The sequence below is a fragment of the Gobius niger genome, assembly GCF_951799975.1.
Source record: "Gobius niger genome assembly, chromosome: 20".
Classification (NCBI taxonomy): domain Eukaryota; kingdom Metazoa; phylum Chordata; class Actinopteri; order Gobiiformes; family Gobiidae; genus Gobius; species Gobius niger.
In genome coordinates, this window is record NC_136871.1 from 23,955,741 (window position 1) to 23,981,931 (window position 26,191).

Sequence of the window (26,191 nt, forward strand, 5' to 3'; positions counted from 1 at the left end):
AGTTGTGGCATAACAATATCCTCGCCAAATCACCAAGGACCGAACCTCACCACTGATGCCCAAAGTGAAGAACCATTTTCTACAAATGCCAAAGTTGTGCATTATATATATGACGTAATGGGATGTTCTGCCAGGATCTTTCTTTTGAAAGACGTTTTTTAACATCTTAAAAATACACACACTCGAGGCATTTTTTTAAATCTCATAGTAAATATTAAAAAATATTGTATTTACATCATACTGTTTTTACACAATAACCACCAAAGCAAAAAGTGGCTCATCTTCCCCCACTCTCATATTGGACTTTATTAAGCAAGCTGAGTATTGGCCTGACCAAGCAGAGTGGTGACGCCCCCCTCCCCTTTCCCCCCATACTCTTCTAGTTTGCAAACCGCTCCAGACCCCATGGCTGAAGTGGTCTGGGACTGGTTTGGACCCCCCTTTTGGAGCGGAGCAGTTCACTTTTGGCTGTGGAAACACCTTCAAACCGCTCCGGTCCGTTCCGGTCTGGTCGTGTCGAAATGGGGCTTTATTTGCGTTATAATATTTATCAAATTCATCTTGTGGGCCAGAGGTTCTATTCTGGAGGGCCGGATTTGGCCCCCGGGCCTGACGTTGCCTACCCCTGCTATAGAAGAAAATCATACATAGTTGAAGCAGTACTAAGTAGCTCATACTCGTGCAGTAGCATGTGGCGTTTTTCTTTACTCATTAATTGTCCGTGACAGTAAATACTACGACAGACAGAAAATACAAAGGGAGAGAGGGATATTGTACATCCAATTACACAATGGAGATCTTTTTTTTTCACTCAAACTTGTCCGTAAATACTGTTTAAATGGCGCTAGCCCACAGTTAGCTTTGCCCATTAACCTGTTAGCTTCTTCTTGAAAAATGTAGGTGTAAAAATGTAGAAATTCCGTAAACTGACCCAAACATCCGGCCTCTATAAAAGCTAATGTTAAAATAAAGTGATCATAAAAACACATTAGACACAAAACAAAACATTTTGCACCATGTTATACCCCATGTGACAAATAATCCCTCAGTTTTTGTGACAAATAACCCTGAGTGACTGTCCACTTTACCAACAATGTAAGCTAGCTAGCACACGGATTTAGCATGTTGAGCAGTTTTAGAGCTAACACCTCTGTCTTTCAGATCAGTAAAGTAAATTGTTTCAAAGTAATGTTACTCTTCCTTTACTTACCTGTGTATTCCACTTACAGTTGGGAAAAGTATGTCATCTTTTTATTCTAACTTGTTGCCGCTTCACTGGTGTAAAACTATGATTAGTACCTGAGAGTTTTACGATAGAACTTTTATAGAAGAAATCAAGCTTTTATTTCAGCTCATTTCACAGTTTACAGTCTGTTACTCGTTAAAACAATGTATAATGAACAGTCTGAAATCTTCCTCAAACTGAATGTTGGATTCGATCAGGTCTGCACCGCCCTTACTGAAGTGACCACTGTGCCTCCCGCCTGAGCCACCGCAGCCACACACACGACAAAAGACTCTTTCTACTGAGACCCACTTCATTACCCCGACTAATACACAGCAAAACATTTATTCAAATGAGCCACGATCAAATCCTCTGAAACCAGATAGAAAAAAAAAAATGCTGAAACGGATTATATTCTTGCAGAGAGGGGGAAAAACCCACATCGAAAATAATTACGATCTGAAAGGCCCGCTTCATCTCCTGCGTTATTTTCTTATTAGCCTAATTCATTCTCCGTCAGTGCCCCTCTGTCATCAGTACGTGCCCTTTAAAGCAGAGTACAATTAAACTTTATTAGGCTCAACATGACAACCAGCATTAGGCAGCAGCCAACTGTTTGTCTTTGCAGAAGCAGAAGAAACCCTGCTGTCTGGGGATATGATCGGACATTTTTAAAGATAGACTGTCTGTAATTGATTGGATGGCGCAATTTTCTGCCTGAATGGTTTACTAGCTGGTATTGTATGACTTTGGCAGCAGTTGGCCCCTGTATCAAGTGCATGGATGCTCTTAAATGGCGCTGCTCGACGCTGGGTGATTGGATGGGGGCATGATAGGATGGGGGTATGGGAGGATGGGGGTGGGGTACAGTGCTGGCCAGTGCGGGATAAGTCACATGTGGCAGTCTGTCAGGTCACCACTCATCAGGAGCTGTGCAGTACGCAGCAAATCTTTAACTGCAATAAGACAATAACCACAGACGACTCCAGATATGAACAGTAAGCGTCTGATATGTTTGATATTAGGTCTCTCTAGTTATGGGTTTGTGTTCAGTGCATCACACCACAGCATAGTATGTCTCCAAAAAATAAAGTCTCTATAAAGTCTATCTTTTTTTATTTGCAAACTCCAATCTGGCTTTTTTTTATGTTTCTTTTGGCGTAAGAGCTTCTTCCTGGCAGAGTTCCCTCTCAGCCCATGTCGGTGCAGGACTTGTTTCACTCTGGACAAACTCTTACCAGTTTCAGCATCTTCACCAGGTCTTTTGCATTTGTTCTTGGATTGATATTCACATTTCAGACACAGCACGTTCATCTCTGGGACACAGAACCCGCCTTCTTTCTGATCTGTATTTGTTTGAACCAATGCACTTGCACCCAAGGATGAACCAGACTTGTGCTTCCAACGTCATGACATCGTCATCTGTGCTTTCCCAAACTGTTTAAAGGTAAAGTAATCTTAGTGTATGTAAACTTCTGACTTTGTAGAAAGTAACAAAATGACAAATACAAAGTTAAGTCTGGTTTCATGTCAGACAGTCAGGAAAAGAATGCATCCACTATGTGTCTTTTTACATAGTGATTCGCACTGTAAATGGTGGGTCGGGACCCAAAAGTGGGTTGTAGAACTATTTTCGGTATGTAAGGAAACACTATTGACAAATGTTTTATCTTCTTTGGTAGTTCACCTCATGGTCAATACTTTGCTTTTGGTGGAACCAGCAGACCAATGACTGTTGATGAAATGAAACGTGACGACTGAAAGCCGCCGTTGCGTCATGTGATGTGGTTGTGTCCGTTGCATCCCACAGGTCCCATTGTGAGCGTCTACAGTCCCCAACTGTGATGCCACCATTTATAAACCAATATTTCCCAAAGTAAAATCATAAAAACAATATTTTTAAAATATTTAACAAATTGTAACATATAGCATACACAAAGATAGCCAATCTATTGATGGCGTTCTCTCTCAAATTGATGTAAAAATATTTATCTTCCACAGGGTGGTAGTTCCACAGGGTGGTAGTTCCACAGGGTGGTGGTTCCACAGGGTGGTAGTTCCACAGGGTGGTGGTTCCACAGGGTGGTGGTTCCACAGGGTGGTGGTTCCACAGGGTGGTGGTTCCACAGGGTGGCTGCCTCGGGACTGTGCTTTTTTCCATGCATAGAATCCAAAAGATTCCCTAAACGTTTTAAATAAGACAAAGAAGTGGATCACGTATGTGGCAGGATAGACTGTAGAACTATAGACACTATAGAAGTTTGTCAGCTTGTTTCATTAATACAGCAGTGGCCAAAATTGGTCGAGCTGTTTCTGTTATTAGAAGATGTGCCCACTTTATGACAGGGTATGACACTTGTACAGTCACTATGTTATCTTGGTTTTTGGATTTGTCATGGTCATCTGCTCCAAAGAATGCTATTTTTGAGTTTCAACTATTGTAGAACAAGAAGCATAAGAAGCATGGATCAAACCCCATTCATGGTTCTTGTCTTTTTGTAAAACATCTATAAAAAATAAGCTGGTATTCTAAAAGTGTTTATGTTCATGATATGAACAGTTATTTAACAAGACACAACAAAAAACAACTGCATCTGCCTGCAGTCACTCACAGCTCCTGGCGAGGAGTCCCAGTGATAATATTGCTGATCAAGTAAACTAAGCTAAAGTCTGACATGTTTTTCAGTAGCTCATATGTTACAGCAGCAAAATGACATCAATATAAATGTGCAGGGATGGATAGACCCTGTATAAGCTGGGGCCGTATGTGCTGCAGCTTAGGCACTCATCACCTGACAATGTTAGCCATGATTTGAACAGATCCTTTCCCGGCAACTGCCTATATCGTGAATACAACTACTTATGCAATCACAATACATAATCCTTCCGGCTCTCTAGGTTGTTAATGTTGCTTTTCAAATACAGTGCAAACAACAAAACCATGGAAACCCTTATTTAACAACTGAAAGGCCTTGTATAACCAAGACTCACTGTGTCCTTTGAAAGATATTGTTAAGTTCGCAGCCATTACTCTGCTGCCTTCTGTGCAAAGATGAGTTGTTCAAAAACAGGACGCGCTGACCTCTCCGCACTTTGCCTTTTCATGCCGTGCCTCCCATTCCCTGCACTCATGTTTTTTTTTTCCACAAAGATGTTGAAAAAGAGCAATTCTGACACCACTTTTCTCCTGGCTTTTCAGCAGAGGCCTCTGAGTTGCTGCTCAAATGCATGTCAGCCATGTGGAAGGTGGCTGTATGACATTTTTAAAATAATGTTTAATGCTGCTCAGAATGTCTCTGACTGTGACAAAAGGTGCATTAAGAAATAATGTAAACAAAACAACATCAGATCACGGAGGAAGCACAAAGCCCGGTTGCCTCTTGAAGGACATGGACGCAGCGTGACAAAACGGTTATTAAAGCGAGAAGATTTCTAGACCACGCTGTGAGAAGTACGGGAGACGTGACCAAGAGAGTATTAGGTAGCACTACAGGCAATAACATGGCTGTTCCAGACTCTTATTACAAAGCCTAGAGATGCTTCAGCGAGGTGCACCTTATCAGGATCCTGACCCAGGATCTGGAGAGAGGTTCTTGGGTGCTGCACAGTCACCCACTGCTCTTCATATGTTTACACCAGTGACACTGAAAGACGGGTCAAATGCAGAAGACAAATTTACCAACAATGGGCGATATATCGATATATTTTTAAACGAGATATGGAATTAGACCATATTGTGTATATCGGGATATATCAAATTCAGATAAGCTATTGAGTTAACAAAAGAAACAGGTGATCTATAAAAAAAAAAGTTAATCTTATTCTTAAACTGAGCACTTTATATAAAATGTGCATGTGCACCTTACAAAGCTTTATTATACAGTGTTTAAGTTTACATTTTATTGTGAGTTTTCAATAAAACTACTCGTATTTGACTTAAACAGTTCATTTCACAGCTCTCACTTCGCAGAAAAAATATTGGGATATATATTGTATATCAATATTCAACCAAAATTTATCGGGATATGACTTTTGGTCCGTATCGCGCAGCCCTACCTACAATTAAACGATCACAGTACTCACAGCTGCTATTGTTTTGTTTGTATTTTTGTTTACATTTTTGGTCACATTTTATAACACAGCGCAGTAATAATTGGATGGGAACAGCATAAGGACAATGTGGGATAATGCACTTTGCTGCCCTGCTATATTAACAAGAAAATACTTTTACTAAAATACTATATACTAAACTATTGTTGGAGGTTATTGTGTCCTTTTTAAGTAAGTAAGTAAGTACTAAGTGCTTTATTTGTCATTGTACAAACGTACCACGAAATTGTGTTCAAGTGTTAGTCCTGAGCCGTCGTGGGTCAACTTGACCAGCTCTGTTTCAGAGCATGGTGTCCTGCACGGATCAGCTCCTCCCTCCTCTTCCTCCTGCGCAGCTCCCTCCGCTCCACAACAATCTTTCACCATTGTCTGGGAAGAGCTTAGCAGTTAATCTGTTTTATACACAAGGCTTGTGTGGCCTAACTTTGAGTCTTGCCTGGATACCTCCTCCTTTCTCCTTTTCTTGCTTCCTGTAGCGCCTCTTGGTGCCTCGTCAGTGTTTCAGAAGAAGAAATGTGTGGGTCTCAAATGTCTTTAGCTCAAAAGCTGTTTGTTTACTTTTAAAAAGCTGCTTTCTTCAGGACCAGAACGGACTCTCTGCAGTAAAAAAAAAACATCCACAAATCCACACAAAAACACGGCAAAGAAGCACAAAAGCATCCAGTAAAACAATGTGGAACACAGAAACCACAAATGCAGTTCACAGGAAAGGGCAAAAACGCAGCTGTACCAAGAGAGGGGGAAGCTGCTGCTTGTTTAATATAATATTGTTAATTATTGTTAATTATAATATTGTTATTAACAATATTAGGATGAAATGAATCACAGATGTGTGCCCTGTTTTCATTTGTAATTACAGTAATTATCATGTTATTACCGTATTATTATCATGCTATCACTACCCTGGAAATGTTAGCGTGGTGAAGAGCTTGTTGCTGGTTATGTTGCTACTTTGCCAGATCAAAACAGGTCCCGTGATGGGCCAGTCCCAGATAATTCATCCCCATAACCCACACACACCCACTGCGTTCCCCCAAAAGTCGCCCTCAACTAAACTATTTTCCTTTATACAATAACTTCAAAGCAACACTCGGCAACTAAATGGCACCGACTGACATGGTACAAATATCATAATTATGGTAATTGCGTGGAAATAAGACACACATGTAATTATATACTTTATGGTAAAAAGCCTAACCCCAGGCCTAACTCAGTGTAAAGACTACAGAAGTTCATAGTATTCATAGTTTTGTGAAATTAGAAAAAATAACCTGTGAGTTAAAAAAAAAAATGCAGGGGGATTTACCACACCTAATAAAATAACAGAAAAACAACAACCACAAGTCCAATCTCCTTTGCTCTTCCTCTCAATTTTGCTTCCTATAATGATAAGGCTGTGAAGGTGGAGGAACAAAGCCTCCCGGGAGTCTGGCGCACTCGTCGCAGAGCCTCAAAGGACACGAGAAGCGAAATTACAAACAACTCCGTGGTTGGGATCAGCTGTGGCATCAGATAAGGCAACATTATACAAGGCAAATCAATCAAGGTCACCCCAAGCGCGTTTTTGTGTGGCATTTACACTGGTTTATTAATTATAAACAACAACTGCACAGCAAAACTTTAAGGTTCAAGCTGTAAAGGTGTCTTAGTCATTTTTTTTTTTTTTTTATAGTTTTGTTTTTCTGTCCAAATGTTATGGACTGGATGCTCTGACCTTGGCGCTGACTGTGGCTTTGGGAACAGCCAGTGGTCCAACAGCGCTGCCTGCTGGTCACGAGGATACTGCATATACAAAAGGCTCATTGAAAAAAAGCTCAGACATTTTGAGGAATAGCAGAGAAATTTATGGAGATGAGCATCTACTATCTACTTCACTAGAAATACAGTTACATTTACGTTTTGGAAAGGTACAAATATACAGTCTAAAATTGATCCAAAATGTCACATGCGCTGAGGTTTTAGTTTCACTTGAGCTGGGAAATAGTGCCGCATGCTTTTTGCAAACCATCAGAAATGTGAAAAAATTGTAAACATTTTAGTTGAGGTTAATGTGTTATCAAAGGAAAAAAATAAACTTTAATAAGACTCAAAAATGCAGAGAGGTTACTTTATACCCTTTTTAAATTACACAACAACTAGTTTTCCCCCTTTTCTTTCTCCTTTTCTCCTCTCACAATATTTACACCGACAATAAATTACAACATCATCGCAAAGTACATTTAAAAACGCGCATGTTTAAGAGTAATAACATATCTTTACATCAATTTAAAAGACCTATCTGTTTCCTATTTAAAATGTGTCTCTTATGTTAAAACTTATTCCTATCCATGTTTGGAGCAGGTCTCTCCGCTCCAGCCGGGATAACAGTTACATGTAAACTTTGCCTTCATCAGCGCCACCTCTCTTTGCTTGAGTTTCCCCAGGACCCAGTAGTTTCGCCCCCGTCCCGTGGGCTTTTTGAGAGAGTGTATCTTCCACACAGAGGGGTCCAAGTGAAGGTAAGCTCCTGAGTCTGGGCTCCTCCTCCTGCACCTGCCCTGCGATGAACACAGCGTCTGACTGCACAGGGCGGCGGCCGAGGTCACGTTCACCAGGTACGGACCCAGACTCTCGTCTATGTAGGACTTGACAGCCTCACAGCTGGCCTGAGTAAGGAATGAGCCATAGTCAATGTAACATCAAACATCAATAAAGTCAATGAATTTCAGTAGCTTTTTAAGTGAAGACATCAGTGTAGTTGTGTTACGCAGTACTTTCTACTTCCACCTGACCAGTGTTAATTTGAAATAACAGCACTCTTACTTGAGTAAAACACATTTTTTTACTATTTCGTGAGAAAATCTGTAATTGACAAAATCTTTATTTTAAATCATGAACATGTTGTTGTAGGTTTTGTCTCTCCTGAGACATAAAACTAAAATATAAATCAAACTAAGCAAACCCACTCAGCACCAAGTATTATATTTGTTGCTTAGTAATTATTTGGGCAACTCCCACTGGTTTGTAAAATATTTACTTGAGCAAATATTTTGGACACTCCTCCCACCTCTTGTCATTGATAGCAGTTGTGCTTTAATACAAAGATAAGATCAAACCATGCTGCTGAATCAGCCTTTATCACTGAATACTTCCTGTTGGCAGTTCCTCCGTTGATACAAAACAGTTGTACATACTGATGATTGTGAACACATCACGTACAGCCAGTATTATACTGAAAACTATACATTGCCTTCTGTAAAAACTAACAGTTGCCTAGAAATCATTTTAATACATTTGCTGGAGTGGTTTTGCTGATGACTTTGTTTAGAGTACATAGACATTATTGATAAAGAATGGAGTCTGTATTTCTATACACAGATATGGAACATCTTTTCCCCCGCCTGAACCAAGCACATTTTCTCCAGCTTGGCAAAATACTTCTTGAAAAAAAAAATGCGTCAAAATAGCAACAAAAATGAGGCAAAAACGAGGATGAAAACGCAATAAAAGAGTCACAAAAAACAACACAAACGTGGTGATAATACAACAAAAAAGCAACAACAGGTGACAAAAACATGACAAAAAGAAACGTTCAAATGAGGAATTGTTTGGCTCCAGTGGAGAAGCTTTTAGATTTGGGTTAAGCCGAACCGAAGAAAATTCGATTCAGGCTGGGGCTAAGAGTAGAGGCCGACAGATATGGGTTTTTCTATGGCCGATGCTGATATGCTCAGCCGATATGCTCAGCCGATATTTTTGACCAATATTTTTTTCTGGATTCAATCATAGTTTCTGTCCCAGCTTTGATTTGTTGTCGTTAGCGTTAGCATATTGTTATTAGCCGCGGCATTTTGCTCGGTGATCAAAAATACAATACTGGAGGTTAAACTAACTCAGTGATTGAATTCTCCAGATTCTTCACTTCAAAATGACATACATGTCCATATTGACGGAGGTTTCGTGAAACTTATTGCGATGTTTCTCACCTCCCCTGAGGCCTAGGACGTTGTGGGAGGACTCGTTTTAAAGCCCTGACTTTGCTCTTTCCAATGCACACAAAGGGAAAGGGAAGATTTTTGTCACAATAGGAATCAGTTGCCTGTGACTATCCAAGATTCTGATGTGCAGATTGTTGAGAAATGTAAATTCTTGGGTGTGACTCTTTCTCATGACTTGAACTGGAGCTCACATACGATGAACTCTGCTAAGAAAGCGAGACAGCGCCTCTTCTTTCTACGCAGACTTCGAGAGTTTACCCAAAATACTAGGATTCTTCTGAACTTTTATTATTGTGTAATTGAGAGTGTCCTTACCAGTTGTATTACTGTGTGGTTTGGTAATCTCACTCTGAAAGAGAAGAAGGCTTTGAACAAAGTGGTTCGCTCAGCCAGCAAGACCATTGGCTGCAGTCTGCCGCTCCTGGAGGCCACATATAAAACTCGACTACTGAATCGAGCTTTAAAACTTGCAAATGATGCCTCAGGCCACCCTGCTAAAGCCTTTTTTGAGATGCTTCCTTCAGGGAGAAGGTATCGCTCCATCATATGTTCTACTGATCGACATATGAACAGTTTCTTTCCTCAAGCTGTGATCACTTTAAACAAGGCACTTTAAACAGGCACTTCTATTATATTTATCGGTGTGGACTTTTATTGTACAATGTTTTGCCCTTAGGCTTTTAATGTGGCATTGTTTGTTTGTTCTGTTTTTTATATTGTGTCTTTTTACTTGTTTTACATATCGCACTTTGAGCTCTTTGCACATTTTTTTCCAATGTGGTTTTTCAAACTGCAAATGGCCAATAAATGAATCTGAATCTGAATCTGAGATAATATCGTCTTTTTTCGGCGCTAGATCGGCCAACAGCCGATATTGTAAAATCCCCTATTACAAAATAATTAAAACAGCACACTAGCACCCTTGTGTAATAAAATAGTTCTTACCTGAGACTTGGAGAAGAAATGATCTCCCCAAAGCACCACACCGGCCGCTCCTAAAGCAGCACTCTCTCCAATGGTGTAAACAAGATGATCCTTTGAAAGACGACAAATGTTCAAAATATAATATACATGCAAACAAACATGGTGCTTAGCTTTGCAGCACAGAGCAAACTAATGACAGTTTTTAAGCAATGAAGAAAGCCAAAATTCAGCAGTCAATAGTTGAAATACTAAAGACTAGGCCTGGTTTACATTCAGGTCTAAATTATGGTGAACTTGGGCGGCAAATCAACACCAAAGTCCATGTAGGCAGTCCATGCATCATCAAAGCCTTTTCGAGTTCATAAACCTGTTAAATGTTATCGTAAAAGACCAACATAGAAAGAACATAAACCCGCTTACCTGTGAGAGAAAGTTCAGTGAGTAGGTGTAGACGATGCGTGCGTACGGGAACACGGGAGGGCTTTCAGGAGTGGCCTGGGACGCCGCCCTCATGGCCTCTTGGATTCTATGATGCGCGTAAAGCTGCACCTCTTCCTCCAAATCCCTGAGCTGCAAACTGAGGTAGATATCGGGGTACAAGGCGGAGGAGACGTTCCACAGCCAAAACAGCTCATCATTTCTCTTCCTCTCTGCTGGTGGACACTCCCCTGTGTACTCGGTGCTTTTGTAGTAGTTATAACAATTTGGGAATCCATAAAACCCCCACAGACCGTTCGGCTTCTCCTCTCTTCCTAATTTCAGCGTCTCTTCCATGAATTGCCGCCCCGCTTTCTCGAACTCTATCCTCGCTGCTGTTTCGACCTGTGCAGGGCTCCAGTCCGGATGCTTGGCCCGAACCAGAGCTCTAGACCCATCCCAGTACATCTGCTTGGAATCCCAGTTCCTCTCCCAAACAGGACGCCAGCTCTCCCAGTCCACCACAGCCAGACCTTGGAAATCTGGGTTTGGAATATAGAGACGAATGTCATCCGAAGCGGCCCTGAGATGTCCTTCCAGGCTTGAGTTTTGTGGCACGCCTCCATTGATCGGCGCCCGCTGGTTGCTGTACCTGGGATACAAGCCGAGTTTCTCACTGTAGAAAATGGTGATGTTGTCGCCCATGAAGACCTGGTTTCGGTTCTGGACGATGTTGAACATGCCCAGGTCGAGGTCTACCCCATACTGGGACAGGCAGTTGGCTGTGGGGGCGTTCCACACAGTGAGGAAGGGCACCTGGGCGAAGCTGGAGGAAACGGCCTGCAGCGCTGAAGAGACGCAGGTCAGATGCAGGACCAGGAAAACGACTGAAGACAAATGACTCATGCCTGTGACAAAACAAAAATAAAGAAATGTCAGAATAATTTTGTTTTATGGAGCACTTTTCCAGTTAGTTACAGCATTATTCATTCACTGCCCGCTCTATATCAGTTTGAACACCTACAGTTAGGCCTGTCGCGATAACAAATTTGAAGTTCGATATATTGAGGCAGGAAAGTATCGCGATAAACGATATGATCGACTCTAACGATACTAGATACTGACGACGCTCAGGCATAAAAATCCTAATCTGTTATTCATTGAACGAAAAGTCGATATAGTAGTTATCATGACTGCCCTACCTACAGTATCACGATCAATAAGTCTTGAATACGATCTACCAAAAACTACCAAGTGAAGGAGTACAAAATGTGCAGAGCAGTTGAGTAACTTCATGAGAAAAAGAGGAACCTACTATTTTTACATCTCTCCGACTCTACTGCTGTCACCACTTTTTAGTTTATGTTGCAATTTTGTTGAAGCAATATTGCATGATTATAAAGCAACATAAGAGAGTGAAGAAAAGCAAAGTAAAGAATGACATAGACAAAATAGTTTGCTCAAATTTACATTAAAGAATAGGCCTATGTGTGTGTAATAACCATGAATAAAGTAAAGGAACTACAAAAGTCATGTACTCTTACTCAACAAAAAAAACTTGCCAACAAAATTGCATTATTATTATTCATTCACTTTCCATTCCCGGTGGTTGTTGTAAGCAAATGTAGCCACAGCTGCCCTTGGGTTGACTGATAGAAATGTGGAGGCCAATCTGCTCCAGTGGCCCCTCAGACGGCCACCAACACATTCACATGATTCATATAACGGCAGGTAAAGTGTAAGTGACCAAGGACACAATGGCAGAAAGCAACAGTCAGCCAGGTGTTTATTACTGATTCTTATGTATGTATTACCAAAGCCATTGATTAGTTGAGTAGCCTGTAATATGTAAAGTCCACATCCATAAATATCACATATCTACCTTTCAATGGTAATACCCATTCAGTCAGACGACACAATCTAGTGTTCAGTTTTAATTTACTTTTATTCATGTGATCTCATAATTATTCTGAGGTGTTTTGCTCTGACTTGTCTGAAATGCTTTGCTTGCAGCTGTTCAGCACTCAGCACTTTGTAAACCTATTATAATCATCACTATTTTTATTATTATTATTATAAACGTCTTCTTCTTTCTTGCTGAAGCACCTAGTAATACAAAGGCCATACAAAAATCACTGTTGTTGCAAAGTGAAGTGGACTTTTCCATTCAAAATGTCTATACTCTTTCTTAGTGACCGGTGACCAACATTACCAAATACTTTAAAACTCATTATACTCAGGCTTGTTTCTCCGACAGCATTTTTCTCCTTTGTCCCACAAATGCTGTAAATCAATTCAAATTCCAACAGTATCATGATCATGAGCAGAAATCAATAAGTCTCGGATACAATCAACCAAAAACTACAAAGGGCAGGAGTTCAAAATGTGCAGAGCAGTTGTGCAACTTTAAAAGAAAAAAAAAGAGGAACCTACTCTTTTTACATCTCTCTGACTGCTGCTGCTGCCACCACTTTGTGTTTAATGTAGCAATTTTGTTGAAGCAATATTGTATGATTATAAGGTAACAAACATGAAAGACATAAACAAAACAGTCTGCGCAAAGTTACATTTAAGAATAGGCCTGTGTGTGTATAATAACCACCAGTAACAGCTGAACTAGTAAAGGAACTACATAAGTCAAGTTCTCTTACTAAACAAAAAGTTGCCATTTCATTTTACGCACCGCAGCTTTTGGCCATGACGCACCGCGCTTACCTGGCTTTAGGACAGCGGTCGTGGTCAGTGTGGTCAGCGCTGCGAGGAGAGTCTCATGATCTGAATGACGACGGGAAAAGGGGAGGAAACGGGTTTGTGTACGGAAAACCCAACCGCCAATCAGAGGGGACTTCAACACATCTGTAGAATTATCATTTAAAGTTACAGGCGGATAAAACGCAATCATTTTACAGTAGTGCCACGTTCATATATATATATATATATATATATATATATATATATATATATATATATATATATATGAATATATATATGCACCTATATATATATATATATATATATATATATAGGTGCACGATTACTTTTAGCCCACACTTAACCTCGAGAGGCTGCGGTTTGTGTAATCTCTATAGCTGTTCCTGTGCGTAATGACTTTCTGCCACAATGAAATCTGCGCTTTACTCGACAGTAGTTAAAGCAGTAAAAATATCCCTTGGGTTAACCGTGCCCTACAATTATATGGGGAGAGGGGAGAGCGCGGATTGTTGCCGCTGAAAACATAGACTATCTCTCCCTGAGGACGCATGAACTTTGCGCCTTAAAGTCCGCCTCGGCACACTGAGGCATTATGAGGCATGATGAGGCATATAAGGCATTGTGAGCGCCGCATGAAGCCAAAACACCCGTAAACCAACGCTAGAGTCGCTTGTTTACTTGTTAATATTCTGACCTCTGTGCGTAAGTGAATAATGCAGCGCTTAGTAAGTTAATGACTGCTGCTGTGTGAAACAGCGACACACTGTGGCTGTGCAATCAAAGAAATAAAATACAAAGAACACTTTTATAGACTACAGCGTTAACTGGCCCAAAGTGCTTTAGCTTAGCAACATAGGCGCAGAAATCCAATAAGAATAGGTGATGTTTACTGTATTTAACTATGTTGGTATCGTATTTCATCCAAACCACAGTCCACTCATGCTGACCAAACCCTGTACTGACGTGATAGAGGCAGGCATAACCTTTTCTTTAAAAAAAACAAAAAAAAGAGAAACTGTACAAATATGTTTATTGCTATGGTGCAAGGCAAAAGAAATCAATTAAAAATTACTATAGTTCATTTTGTTAAACACACAAGTGATGTTAAAAATCAAATAGTAGTCATCATGATTTCAAAATATTTAGAGATCCTAAAGACATTCGCAATAAATACTGCCTACATCTTTGTTAAAATGTATAATACTGTTCAACACATAAGGCTAGGCACTTTAACACACGGAGTCTTCAGATTTAAAGTGATAGTCTGGAAGTCTAAATGCAGTACAAATTTTATAAAAACGTGCAAAATCAACCGCCTTGCATTTGCAAAAGAAAAGAAAGGGCTTTCTGGTTACGTCTACTTTCAAATTTCTCTCTATCTTACTTTGAAAACAGACTATCACTTTAAGTGCACAAATGTGACTTCAGCAAACTTCTGCTGTGGACATGAAGACTCATCGTTGTGCCAGTGACCGGGTGTGGTGACCGTGGCAACAACTGCTTCTGAGGTGAAGCCATAGACCGTACATGGCCACTTATACAGTCCATGGGTGGAGCAAACATATTAACATAAGCATATTAGCGGTTCTGAACACATTTTCTAACAGGATTATAAATCATGAAAATGTTCTTGGTCATTTACTGCTGATTGGGGAGAAAAAAACTCAAATGGCAAATGAACACATTTTGAGTTTTGACGAGCAGCAGGGGCCCAGAAATGTTTTTTTGGTTTGTTTTTCAGATCAATGGACCCAGACTGACATCCCTGTGTATGAAAAAATACAGAATTTGCCAGGCCAGCAAACTTCAACTCAAACGCACTGCATCCTCCTCGAAAACAATAAACATGGAACTGGACACTTTGGGAAACAGTGACTGACAGGAAACCCTGAACAAAAGTATAAACAGTCATTTCCAGCAAGGCCTCGAAAGGGATTTGTAAAAAAAAAAAAAAAAAAGTCACAAACTATTTCTACAGTTTCTTAAAAAGTACAAATCCTACTTACAGACTGCTACAATGGAAAAGTATCAGATTGCTGACAATGCAAAATTCCAGCTATAAGGCATTACAAAATGGTGTACCCTTTGGTGTAGTGGCAGTCCTAAGCCTGGATGAATAAGGAAGAGCACCTGATGAACATGTATTTAGCTGCTGCATGAACACTTGTCTGAATACTTAAGTTTTTGCTGATTTTTGGACGATTTCTTTGTATAGATATTTTTCAATAAATAATAGACTATCATCTGCAAATCTACTCGCATGTGCTCGTTGTGCCAGCTCAAAGCCAGTATACATGGCATGTCAGGAAGGGCATCGTAAAATCATTATTATACCAAAAACTGTAAAGAACAAAGATAAAACATTGCACAGGTGACAAACAGAAGATTTGTGCTCTTTGGTTTACTTTTAGTGGCCGTCACAAGCCCAGATAGAGTAAAAAGTCACATCCGTAAAACCAGTGCACAAACCACAGCACACTCACAACATGTACACGAGAGGGCAGATGATTTACAAAAGAAGAAGTTGATCAGAAATAGTGTCATTCCCAAGCCCAATAAATAAATTAGATAAAGGGCTAAATCACTCAGGAATGACTTCTGGCATAAAACGCAATAACGCCAAATGATTGTGTTTTACGGCAATGCAAACTCGAGGAAGATAATGATGAAGTGAGCCTGACATTTGTAGTAGACGATAATGAACGCTTTGTGCCAGTCCTCAGCCTAGATAAATGCCAAACATGCACAGACAGACAGGTGAACTGCTCCGTTGACATCCCTTCAGAAAAGAAAAGACATGAAGCATCAGAATAAGAAAAGAGAAAAAAGCACTAGCACAACACATTTAAAAACCGATGCCGTGGCCCAGTTTGCGTTTCCTCTTTGGTGCAGGGGATCCTTCTGCTCGCAAGTGTCTCCTTGGTAGCCGCTGTAGCACTGACACCGAAAGTCCGTCTCGAATCTCATCCTCTCCGCTTGGTCCAGCTCTCCGGTCACCACCAGGCGGCCATTTTGCCTGGAGATGCCGTGAGTGAGGGAGCTGAGATGGAGGTAAACATCGCTGTCCGGGTTTCGTCTCTGGCACCGTCCGTTCGACCCACACAGAGACTGGCTGCAGAGCTCGGCCGCCCTGGAAACGTTCAGGAGGTATTTGCTCAGCGGATCCTGGAGATAGGCCTTGAGCTCCGAACAGCTCGTCTGGGGAGGGGGGGGGGAGAAAAAAAAGAAAATAATTAAACGGTCATCACTCAAGACAAGAGGGTAGGGAGTCGGAGCGGAGTTTAAAACAGCGTAGTGCGCACGCAGAGTTGGCAGGATACCTCTAAAAGAAGTATCCAAATACTCTCCTGTACTGGTGCCAAGGCAACCCTTCATATACAATACGAAACATCAAACCAAAGCTCAGAACAGCCTCAACTTTGGAGGCCTGTAGATTTCTGACCCCAAAAACTCACTCCTCTAATGTAAACCACAAAAGAACACTTCCATTTAGGGATGCACAATAAATATGTCGCAGGTTTTATACTTTTAGCCTCAATAAAACAGTGATTTTGATTTGATTCCAATTCTTTGTGAAGTCACACCACACACTCGCTTTACGAATATTGGCTGGTGTGCATATTGTTCACCCTGTTTTACGGTGACAAATAACCCAGTCTGTTTCTTAAGACTTTATTTAACTAGGAATTCCATTGAGAATAGTCAATATCTCTGTTGCCACGGAGTAGATGAGGCCAAAACTAATGCTGAAAAGGCAAGCAAGCATTAACACAAAGTAAAAGAAACGTGTGTTCCAAACAGCATGAATACAAACTTTGTGCTGAAGCAAGAAAAAAACAAAAACATTCTTTTCGAAGAATTCTTTCATCTGGAAAACGCTCGATCTTGAAGTTGAAGACAAAGTACAAAAATCCTTCATTTGCTTAAGTGCAAAACAAATGGTCATTTTACTATCATTATGATTCGAAAGGTTTATTGATGGGGGTCACATATAGGGATGCATCGATAAATAGGGATGCAGGGATCTGATACTGGTATCGGATATCGGAGCCGATACTGGAACTGAACGGATACCAGTTTTGGCTCTCACCACTTTGAAAACAACAACTTTCACCAACTAAATCTCGGTGAATGTGGACGTGCTCATCATTTTAAAGCTTAGATTAGATTTAGATTCAAGAATCGGCGAGTTGGTTTCAACTCCAGATCCCTGAGCAATATGTTCATGGTCAGGAGCACCTTGCTGGAGGATTCAACTATTGTGCCAGTTTTTAGTTGATTGGGAAACCCAGAGCACAAAGAAGAAACTCACCCAGACTCAAGGAGAACATTTTCACAGAGAAGGGCCCCACAGTCACTCCCACAACTAGATACATAAAGAGGGTTGCAGCATAAAACCACAGCAAAATTAATATTCCTAAAGGACGTTTTGAGAGACAGATGATTTGCGGTAGTGACCTCAGAAAGTAAAGTAAACAAGATAGTAAAATGTTATTACAGTGAATGTGTAAATCAAGATCATAGAGGAAATAAATCTCATTGTGTCTTAGCTTTGAGGCCAGTAATAATAATTCCAAGTTTCCAAGTGTTGATACACGTCTTCCATCCATCACGCTGGGCTACATTCTTCTCTTTATATAGAACAACAAACATCTGAAAACTTCAGACAAATGGAGTGTGTGAAACTCTAGACCTTATAGGCCTGTGAATTGTGACTCTCCCGCCGGCTCTCAAATGACTGTGCACATGACTGACGCGCACAGCAGGACAAAATGAAATAATATCATTTACAACACGTCATTACAGATTGGGTCTCTTTCATGCGCTTCATTTACGGTTTGTCTCGGGACTTACTTTGCTGCTTGCGTAGGCCACATCCCCCCACATGATAATACCAGCCGCTCCTAAAGCCACGCTCTCCCCGATGGTGGACACAAGGTCAGTCTGGAAAAGCAAAACATCAGCACTTTTAATAATGAAAAGAGATGGCAGAAACAATATGAGTAAAACCAAGATGGAAGACGTCTGTAAATCTGTACTTAATTAAAATCACTCTTGTTTCAGATACCTGGAGCAAGAAACAAAATTGCTATTTGGTGCTGGATCACGAGTAAAGACATTAAGAGGAGGATACAACGTCATGTAGACTACATCTGGTCTACCACTACTTCTAAAGAGCCTATAGTTTAAAATAATAATAGTAACTATGATAACAGTCATAATGCAGATTTTTTAATGTCATGTTTTTTCCACATGAAACAAAAATGGTCAAAATGTTCGGTGTCTTCTCTCTCCCAGCACATAAGAACTTAAGTACAGTTATCAAGGAGTCCAAAAGTGGTGACAATATTCAAAAACATGCGTGTGATGTTGGTCAATAGAAAGGGGTATTGTCAAATGTCCTGTATTGGTTGTTGCTCTTCTACAATCTCACTATATATTCATTTTCTAGTCCTATTTCTATTAGTTTGAGAGCTTTTATCATTAAAAGACACAACAACTATGTTTGAAATACTATGGCAACGGTTCTAATTTTACATCACGTGAATCTAATGTATAGTTTTAGTGTTTATACAGTTTTACTTCTGCTGGACCTTAGAGCTGCGTTTGACACCATGGATCCATGGGATCTTACTAGAGAGGTTTAAAACCGTAGTGGGAATCTCTGGAAAGGCTCTCGAGCGGTTCAGATTCTATCTTGAGGACCGAACTTACTATGTCACGATGAGAAACTGTGTCTCAGACCGGATGGCATTGACCTGGGGGTTCCCCAGGGGTCGATTCTGGGGCCCCTCTTGTTCAATTTGTACATGCTTCCACTGGGTCAACTGATATCCAGTAACGTGTCCTATCATAACTACGCAGACGATACTCAGATCTACGTTTCACTGACGGCGGGTGAACATGGGCCTGTAGATACACTGTGTCATTTTATCAAACAGATTAGTGTATGGATGCAAAACAACCTTCTCCAGTTAAATATAGATAAAACTGAGACAAAACAGAGACAGGTTGTCCTTGGTCATCTTGAGACGCTTTCATTGGGACCGAAAAGTCAAGTTAGAAATCTAGGAGTAATCATGGACCCAGACCTGAATTTCAACAGTCATATTAAGTCCATTACATCAGCGGACAATTACCACCTAAAAAACATTGCTAAAATAAAAAACACAGTGTCTGAACCAGACTTGGAGAGATTAATTCATGCTTTTGTCTCCAGTCAGTTAGACTATTTAACGGCCTGTTCACTGGCGTTTCCAAACGAGCTGTTAGACAACTGCAGTACATCCAAAATGCTGTGGCTCGAGTCCTGACCAGAACCAGGAAATACAATCATATTAGTCCAGTGCTCCGGTCTCTGTACTGGCTTCCTGTCACTCAGAGAATAGAGTTTAAAATAGCTCTGCTTGTGTATAAGTCCGTTCATAGTCGGGGCCCAATGTTACAGCTGTATGAACCACCTCGGGCTCGGAGATCCTCAGGGAGGGGTCTCCTGGTGGTTCCAGAGTCACCACCAAACACGGTGAGGCTGCGTTTCAGTTTCATGCAGCAAGTCTGGAACAGCCTTCATGAGGGCGTGACACAGGCTTCAATCCTGACCAGAGCCGGTTCTTCCTATACGCAAACTACGCAAGGTGCGTAGGGCCCCCGCAGCCGCAAGGGCCCCGCATCTCAGTCAAACAACAGTGTTTTTTCACTGATTAATCAACACGTTGTTAGGGGGACAGGCTCTTCCAGTGCGTACTCACTCTCCGCCTACTTTTGCCACATATAACACCAAAATGGAGCAGTCTGCTGAAGTGAATGAGCAGGAGAGACATACCGCCTTCCCCCGTCACTTTCAAAGCGAGAGTGCTCGTCCGCTCGTGTCCCCGCTAGGCTGGCTGTCTCCTGGTGCTCGCTTCGCCGACCTGCTCCTCCGCGGCTGCACGTCACCCGTGTCCCGAGCGCTGCTCTCATGTTTTCTCTGCGCGGTCTCTGGGCTGCAAGGGCCACACTCTCATTTAAACTCTCTTCTTATTGTGTCTGGTGAGTCTAGAGTATCAGGACAGTAGTTTGGCGAGTAGACGAGAGTAAAAAGCTGTTCTCCGTGGCCTTTTTGTGTAAAAGTGGAGTTGAATCCACAGGGTTCTCATGATCACAGTAACTTACAGTAACTCTGGTTCTCTGAATGTGCACAGTCTATAACGAGTTGGGCGACTCACAGACTAATTCTCAGTGGTCAGACAGAAATAACCGTCAGGTGCAGGTTTCAGTTAGTTTTAAATCAGCGGTTGCCAAATTGTGGGTCAGGGACCAGAGGTGAGAGAATGACACAATTTGCTATTTACCATTTTAAAAAGTGGGGGAATTAGACTAGTAGTCGTCCTAAATACCAGTCTAACAGTGGTTTAGTGGTTAGTGGTTGTCACACACGGGGGCAGGGCCTCAATTGAGGTCTGTATGTTCCACTTCTGCCCTGCACTACTGCACAGTGGAACTGTTTTTGACCGTAAATGGATTCGCTCTTCGTCGAATAGCCATGGGACGCGCACTGTAGGGTCCCCGTGTGGATTTTTGCTTAGGGCCCCAGAAGGGCCAGCACCGGCTCTGATCCTGACTATGTTTAAGTCCAGGCTGAAAGGACACCTCTTTACTGCTGCCTATGGCAATTGATTGTATTTGAACGAGCCTTAATATATACAGATTTTTGAATGTGTCATTTTGTTGTGTTTTTAATGCTTTTTATTGCATTTTTTATTGTGTTTGGGTGTCTGGTGTTGCTGTGAAGTACCCCGAGTTGTACATGTACGTGAAATGTCCCATACAAATAAACTAGCAAGCATTAAATGGGCAGTCTTATGTTTTTGTTCCGCCCCACAACTGTACAATGTCAGGCTGAGTAATTCTTATCAGGTTATTGTCCCACAGGGAACAGCGCACGGGTGTTGGTGACATTTTGATCCGGGCCAACTCCCATCCTGCCGCCCAAACTCACACACAAAACACTGATATTAGAGAGAAACGAGAAGCTTATGGACAGGAAACACTGCAGTTGCCGATAAGGCAGAGGCCAGAAAAACATCACATCATGAGCGTGGACAGAAGCGTAAGTGCTACTGCTGACTGAGTGGGGTCACTATCAGCAAAAACAGTGTGCAAAGATTGTGGGTGTTTTTTTTTTTTAAATGGTCGAATAGGGCCATTAGGCTTGAATGTGTCACCTCTGTTAAGAGCGTGAGGGATTTGGCATCATGCAGACCTGGTGACATAAAGGTCATGGTATGAAATAATGCAGCAACAAGTGTAAACATCATTGCAATGGCTTTAGATGACATAAAACACAGGATATTCATTCTGGATATTTTTAAAGGAAAACCACAATGGGAAATGTCAAGAATGTTACACCATGTATTCATCCAACATATTGATAGATGTTGTTATAGAGATGTTGATTAATGTGCATCGTCCCAGTTCAAATAAATTAAGATAAAATAAAATATTAATAGTTAAATAAAATAGTAAATAATAGTAAATTAATAGGTCCAGTAATTAATCACAGAGATATTAACCCAGAACCAGGCTCTATTCATGAAATTTACACTGAACATAATGTACAGTAGTAGGATTTCAATTTTGATCCATTTTAGTTTGTGTGAACCAGAAAACGATTCATCGATTACTCAAATAGTTGTCGACTATTACAATAATCGATTAGTCGCTTCAGCCCTACTAAAAAGGCGAATTCTACCATAGTGTCCTCCTGTCACCCACCTCCTCAATATGACACAGGCTCTTTTAAATGTTGAGCTGCCCCGTGAATGCAGCCTACTCGTCTGACCCAGGGGCCCTGGCTGCTACCCCACACTAGAGGCCATGACTTCATCACATGTTAGTATCTGAAAACAACCAATAGAGCTGCCCCCGAGGACAGAAAAACTTTTGATGGTTAAAATTAAAAATATTTTTCCAGCAAACCACCGCCTTCTGGTTTGCGAGGTGTGACTCTGACACACACTTAATTTCCAATCGCCACCGACACCGCAGTGTTTTCTGTACAAATTGGTATAACATTGCTATGCTATTCAGGAGTTTTCCATTAACACAAAGGTTTGTTAGTAGGTAGACAACTGGACAGGGTTCTCTTCTTGAGTCCCGAGATGCTTTTTTTTGCTCGTCGGTTGATTCTCTGATCAAGTCAAAGTTTGCTACGAGATGATGTTCCCAGACCAGTTGTTGCATGCAGTGTGCTGAGTTAGTTTTAGCAGTTTATGTGGGGCGCTCCTCTAGCAGTGACCCTTTTCATTTAAGGTAGATCAGCAGCAGCACAAGAGTAAATGAGGTCTAAAGAAGGAACAGGACAATAACCCAGCACTGTATCATATTTCCATCTCTTGCTAAAGGGACTATACGGAGTTTAAAAATGTTAAAACTAGGTATTTTCATCCCCCTACATGTTCCAGCCATGTCCTAACGTGTAGAATGAGCCCAGACGTTTCCACCACAACTGCCTCTAAAATCCTGCACTGTCACTCAAACAGATGTTAATTCGGGTCCGAAGCGCCGTCATGCACGAGCTTAATATAGAAGCTGCAGTTACGCGTAAGACCTGAGGTGGCAGCAGTGAGCATAAAATGACTAACTTGCATCTAGCCCCTTTAATACTATGCATGTGAAAAACTGACTTCATCGCCGCCATGAATGCATCACCTCTGTCAGTGGCTCCAGTGAAGTGATGTAGGTGGGTCTGGTGTAGACAAACACAGGCCGTGCCAGCCCCTCTCCGGACGAGGCCAAGCGCATGCCCTCCTTCACCCTATTCCTGACAAACTGCTGCCCGGACCGGGACGACTTCAGCACCGTGCCCATGTAGACGGAGGGGAACAGGGCAGTGCTCTCCTCCCACAGCCACTTGAGCTGCTCATTCCGGGCCACCTCGACATCAGGACAGCGGCCCGTGTAGTTCTCCAGTGTCCTCTTGTAATCGTGATTGTAGCAGTCAGGGAACAGGTAGAACCCCCATAGTTGATTTGGTCTCAGGCTTTTGGCTAATTTTAAAGTCTCTAGCATGAAATTTCTGGCTGACGACTCAAACTCTTGCTGGGCCGCTTTAAACACCTGCTCCTCGGGCCAGGTTGGGTTTTTCTGTCTTACCAGTTCTCTCGACTGTGCGCGGTAAATATCTTTGACGTCCCAGTTTCTAATCCACAGCGGGCGCCACTCCTCCCAGTCAATCACAGCCAGTCCTTTTGCGTCTTCCTCCCGTATGTACTTCCGCACGACCTCGGGCATCTTGTCCAGGTGTTGAGCGAGACTGGCCACCTGGGGCAACCCTCCATTCACAGGCGTGTGGCCCCCCTCAAAAAAAGGGTACAAGCCGAGCCGCTCCTTGTAGAAGATGGTCAGGTTTTGTCTGAAAAAGGCTTCGTTGGGCGAGGCAACAATTTGGAACAGGTCCAGCTCGAATCGGACACCGTGCCGGGGGAGACAGTCCTCAGTCGGGGCGTTCCAGGCCAAGACCAGGGGCTTTTGGGAGTATAGTGGCCATGTTGTAGGCCTTACCCCCAAAGCAGAAAGCTGGTCCCATAGAAGAACAATGGGCATCAGTATTTTCCAGTCCATAAATGTCCAGTACATGTCTTCTGGGGTGAGCTGTCCCTCTCTGCTCTGCAATTCACATAAAAACAGCAATTTGGTCAACGTGCACCTCAGGGGCATTCATTAAAAAAGGAAAAAGACAGAATCGCACAGAGAAAGTTACATAAAGGTTGCATGCAATTTGATATAATGACTAAATTGACTTTGGTAATTATATGCTTAGACCACGAAGTAGAAGCTCATAACCTAAGTGGGTATTTTAAGCGTGTTTCTGCCTTGATTACAAGTTAAGACTAGTTCCTTTGCTCCACTTTTGAACCAATTTGCAAAAGTTTGCGCAGCATTTAATTCATTCCTCGCGTTGGAAAAAGCAACTTACCTTTCCTGGCAGACCGAGGAAGCATTCCCAAAGGAAACAGAAGCCGCGCTGCTACTAGTTCTGACTTGAAGCCGAGTTGACTCAGGGTAAACTTGGGAAAAACTTCTTGTAATTCATTCTTTTCTTTCTTTCCGGGGCGAGAAAGAAGTGACAGCAGGAGAAATGTGCAGCGGCGTGCGAAGCTGATCGTACCCATAAAAGTCTGCTCCAGTCCGGGGGAACTGAAGTGAAGTTTACCCCCTGCGAGGTTGTCAGCTGAAACGCGCCTCCCTCGACTGTGCCAAACCGCTCCAGGATGTTCCATTTAGGCCGAGGAGAGGAGGGGGAGTGGCAAGGAAACCGGACATCCCAAACACTCCAGAGGGCCCTGTGCGCCACATTCACTGCTTTCTAAAGTGTCCTTGGTGGGTATCATTACAGATATTACGGGAAGGGCTTAAGGGTTTTGCGGATTGCGCTTAAATAAACATGTTGAAGAAGGCTCTCCGCCGCCGTGCGTAAAGTTTCCCTGTGCGAGCTGAGGCGTAATAGAAGGTCATGTAGTTGCTGGAAGTGAGACCGCTCAGTTTTCCTGAAAAGCGCTATTGTTTCACTGCTTATTATTTGATATTTTGTCATAATAGTTTCTCATGAGCACCTCGTTTCTAGGGAGAACTTTTTTTTTCTTTCTTTCTTTTTTTAAAGCTTTAACAGGCCAGAAACAGATGCAACAGTCCAAAGCCTGGATAAATGCACAGTGGGCCCCTGGTGTGTAAAACTTATTCTGACACCATTTGCAAATCTGTAAGGCTGATGAATGGAGCCAAACAAAACGCTGGGAAAAGTACAAATGGAAGTCATCATTTTCTTGCAACACAGCCAGTCCTCTTTAACCACCTTGCATCAAAGCTTCTTCTTTTTTTGACACAACTCTTGCAAGTTGCCATTTAATTAAACTTAGTTAAACTTTAAGTGTTTATTTATAGGGTATTTTTCCATTGATGTGTTGCTATTTCAATGTGTTTTTCCAAGTCTGCTCTACCCAGCACGCACTGGAGATATGAGCGGGCACTGAGCATCTGGTATGCACATGTCACTGCTGCCAAACACCGACGACAGCCACGGGACGTATTCAGTCAAGTCAGCCAGTATCACATGCACAAATGCCACATGAAGCGCTGCCATTTAGGCTACTAGGGCTGGTGTGCACATGATGAGTCAAAGCAGGAGAAGTATATACTTTATTATTTACGGTTTATTGTTAAGCTGTTGAATGCGACATGTTGAAAGTTGAGGGTGCAATGCCCTTTGGACAGTTCGGAGGCAATAGCTTTTGGGGTGACAGTGGCACAGTTGGTCAATTCATTGTCTAATAGCTGCAATGAGTGCAGACAGTCATTGTGCCCTTCGGCAAGATATGCCACTCATCTTGCCTGGCTTACATACAATGGAGAGTGAATGAGTAATGCAATGTTCAGCGACTTTAAGTTCTGAGAAAGTACTTCATATGATAAGATCACTACAGCAGTAGTGCTGCTATTACTTTGACTGTTTTTCATATATTTATGCCATGCCTGTAAGACTGATCTTTGTTGTGATATAGGCTACTACAATACTGGTAGAATGCAAAGACTAAAGTAGTGGCTGCCGTACCTTTTGCACCAAGTGCCACCTCATAAAACAGACCTAAATACAGTGGCTTACAAAAGTATCTGCCCTCCTTTAACTTTTTGAAATTTTGCCACACTGTGGACCATAAACATAAAAGTATTAATTTGAAATTTCATGTGAAAGACACACACTAAGTGACACTCAATTGTGAAGTGAAATGAAATTCATATATGATTTTTTATAAATAAACTGAAAAGTGGGATGTGCATAATTACCGGC

At 41.8% G+C, this 26,191-nt stretch overlaps 2 protein-coding genes across 2 annotated transcripts; both read right to left on the minus strand.

Annotated features, from left to right (window-relative positions):
• Positions 1-7,430: 7,430 nt before the first annotated feature.
• On the minus strand, positions 7,431-13,523 carry hyal1 (hyaluronidase 1). Its single transcript, XM_079578799.1, has 4 exons — positions 13,369-13,523; positions 10,657-11,561; positions 10,258-10,347; positions 7,431-7,980 (listed from the first exon to the last, which is right to left on the minus strand). Exons 2-4 carry the CDS (start codon positions 11,557-11,559, stop codon positions 7,657-7,659), a joined length of 1,317 nt encoding a protein of 438 aa, XP_079434925.1. The 5' UTR covers positions 11,560-11,561; positions 13,369-13,523; the 3' UTR covers positions 7,431-7,656.
• Positions 13,524-15,729: 2,206 nt separating this feature from the next.
• On the minus strand, positions 15,730-24,863 carry hyal2a (hyaluronidase 2a). The gene is made up of 4 exons (XM_079578798.1): positions 24,323-24,863; positions 23,056-24,012; positions 18,220-18,309; positions 15,730-16,563 (listed from the first exon to the last, which is right to left on the minus strand). Exons 2-4 carry the CDS (start codon positions 23,980-23,982, stop codon positions 16,171-16,173), a joined length of 1,410 nt encoding a protein of 469 aa, XP_079434924.1. The 5' UTR covers positions 23,983-24,012; positions 24,323-24,863; the 3' UTR covers positions 15,730-16,170.
• Positions 24,864-26,191: the final 1,328 nt, after the last annotated feature.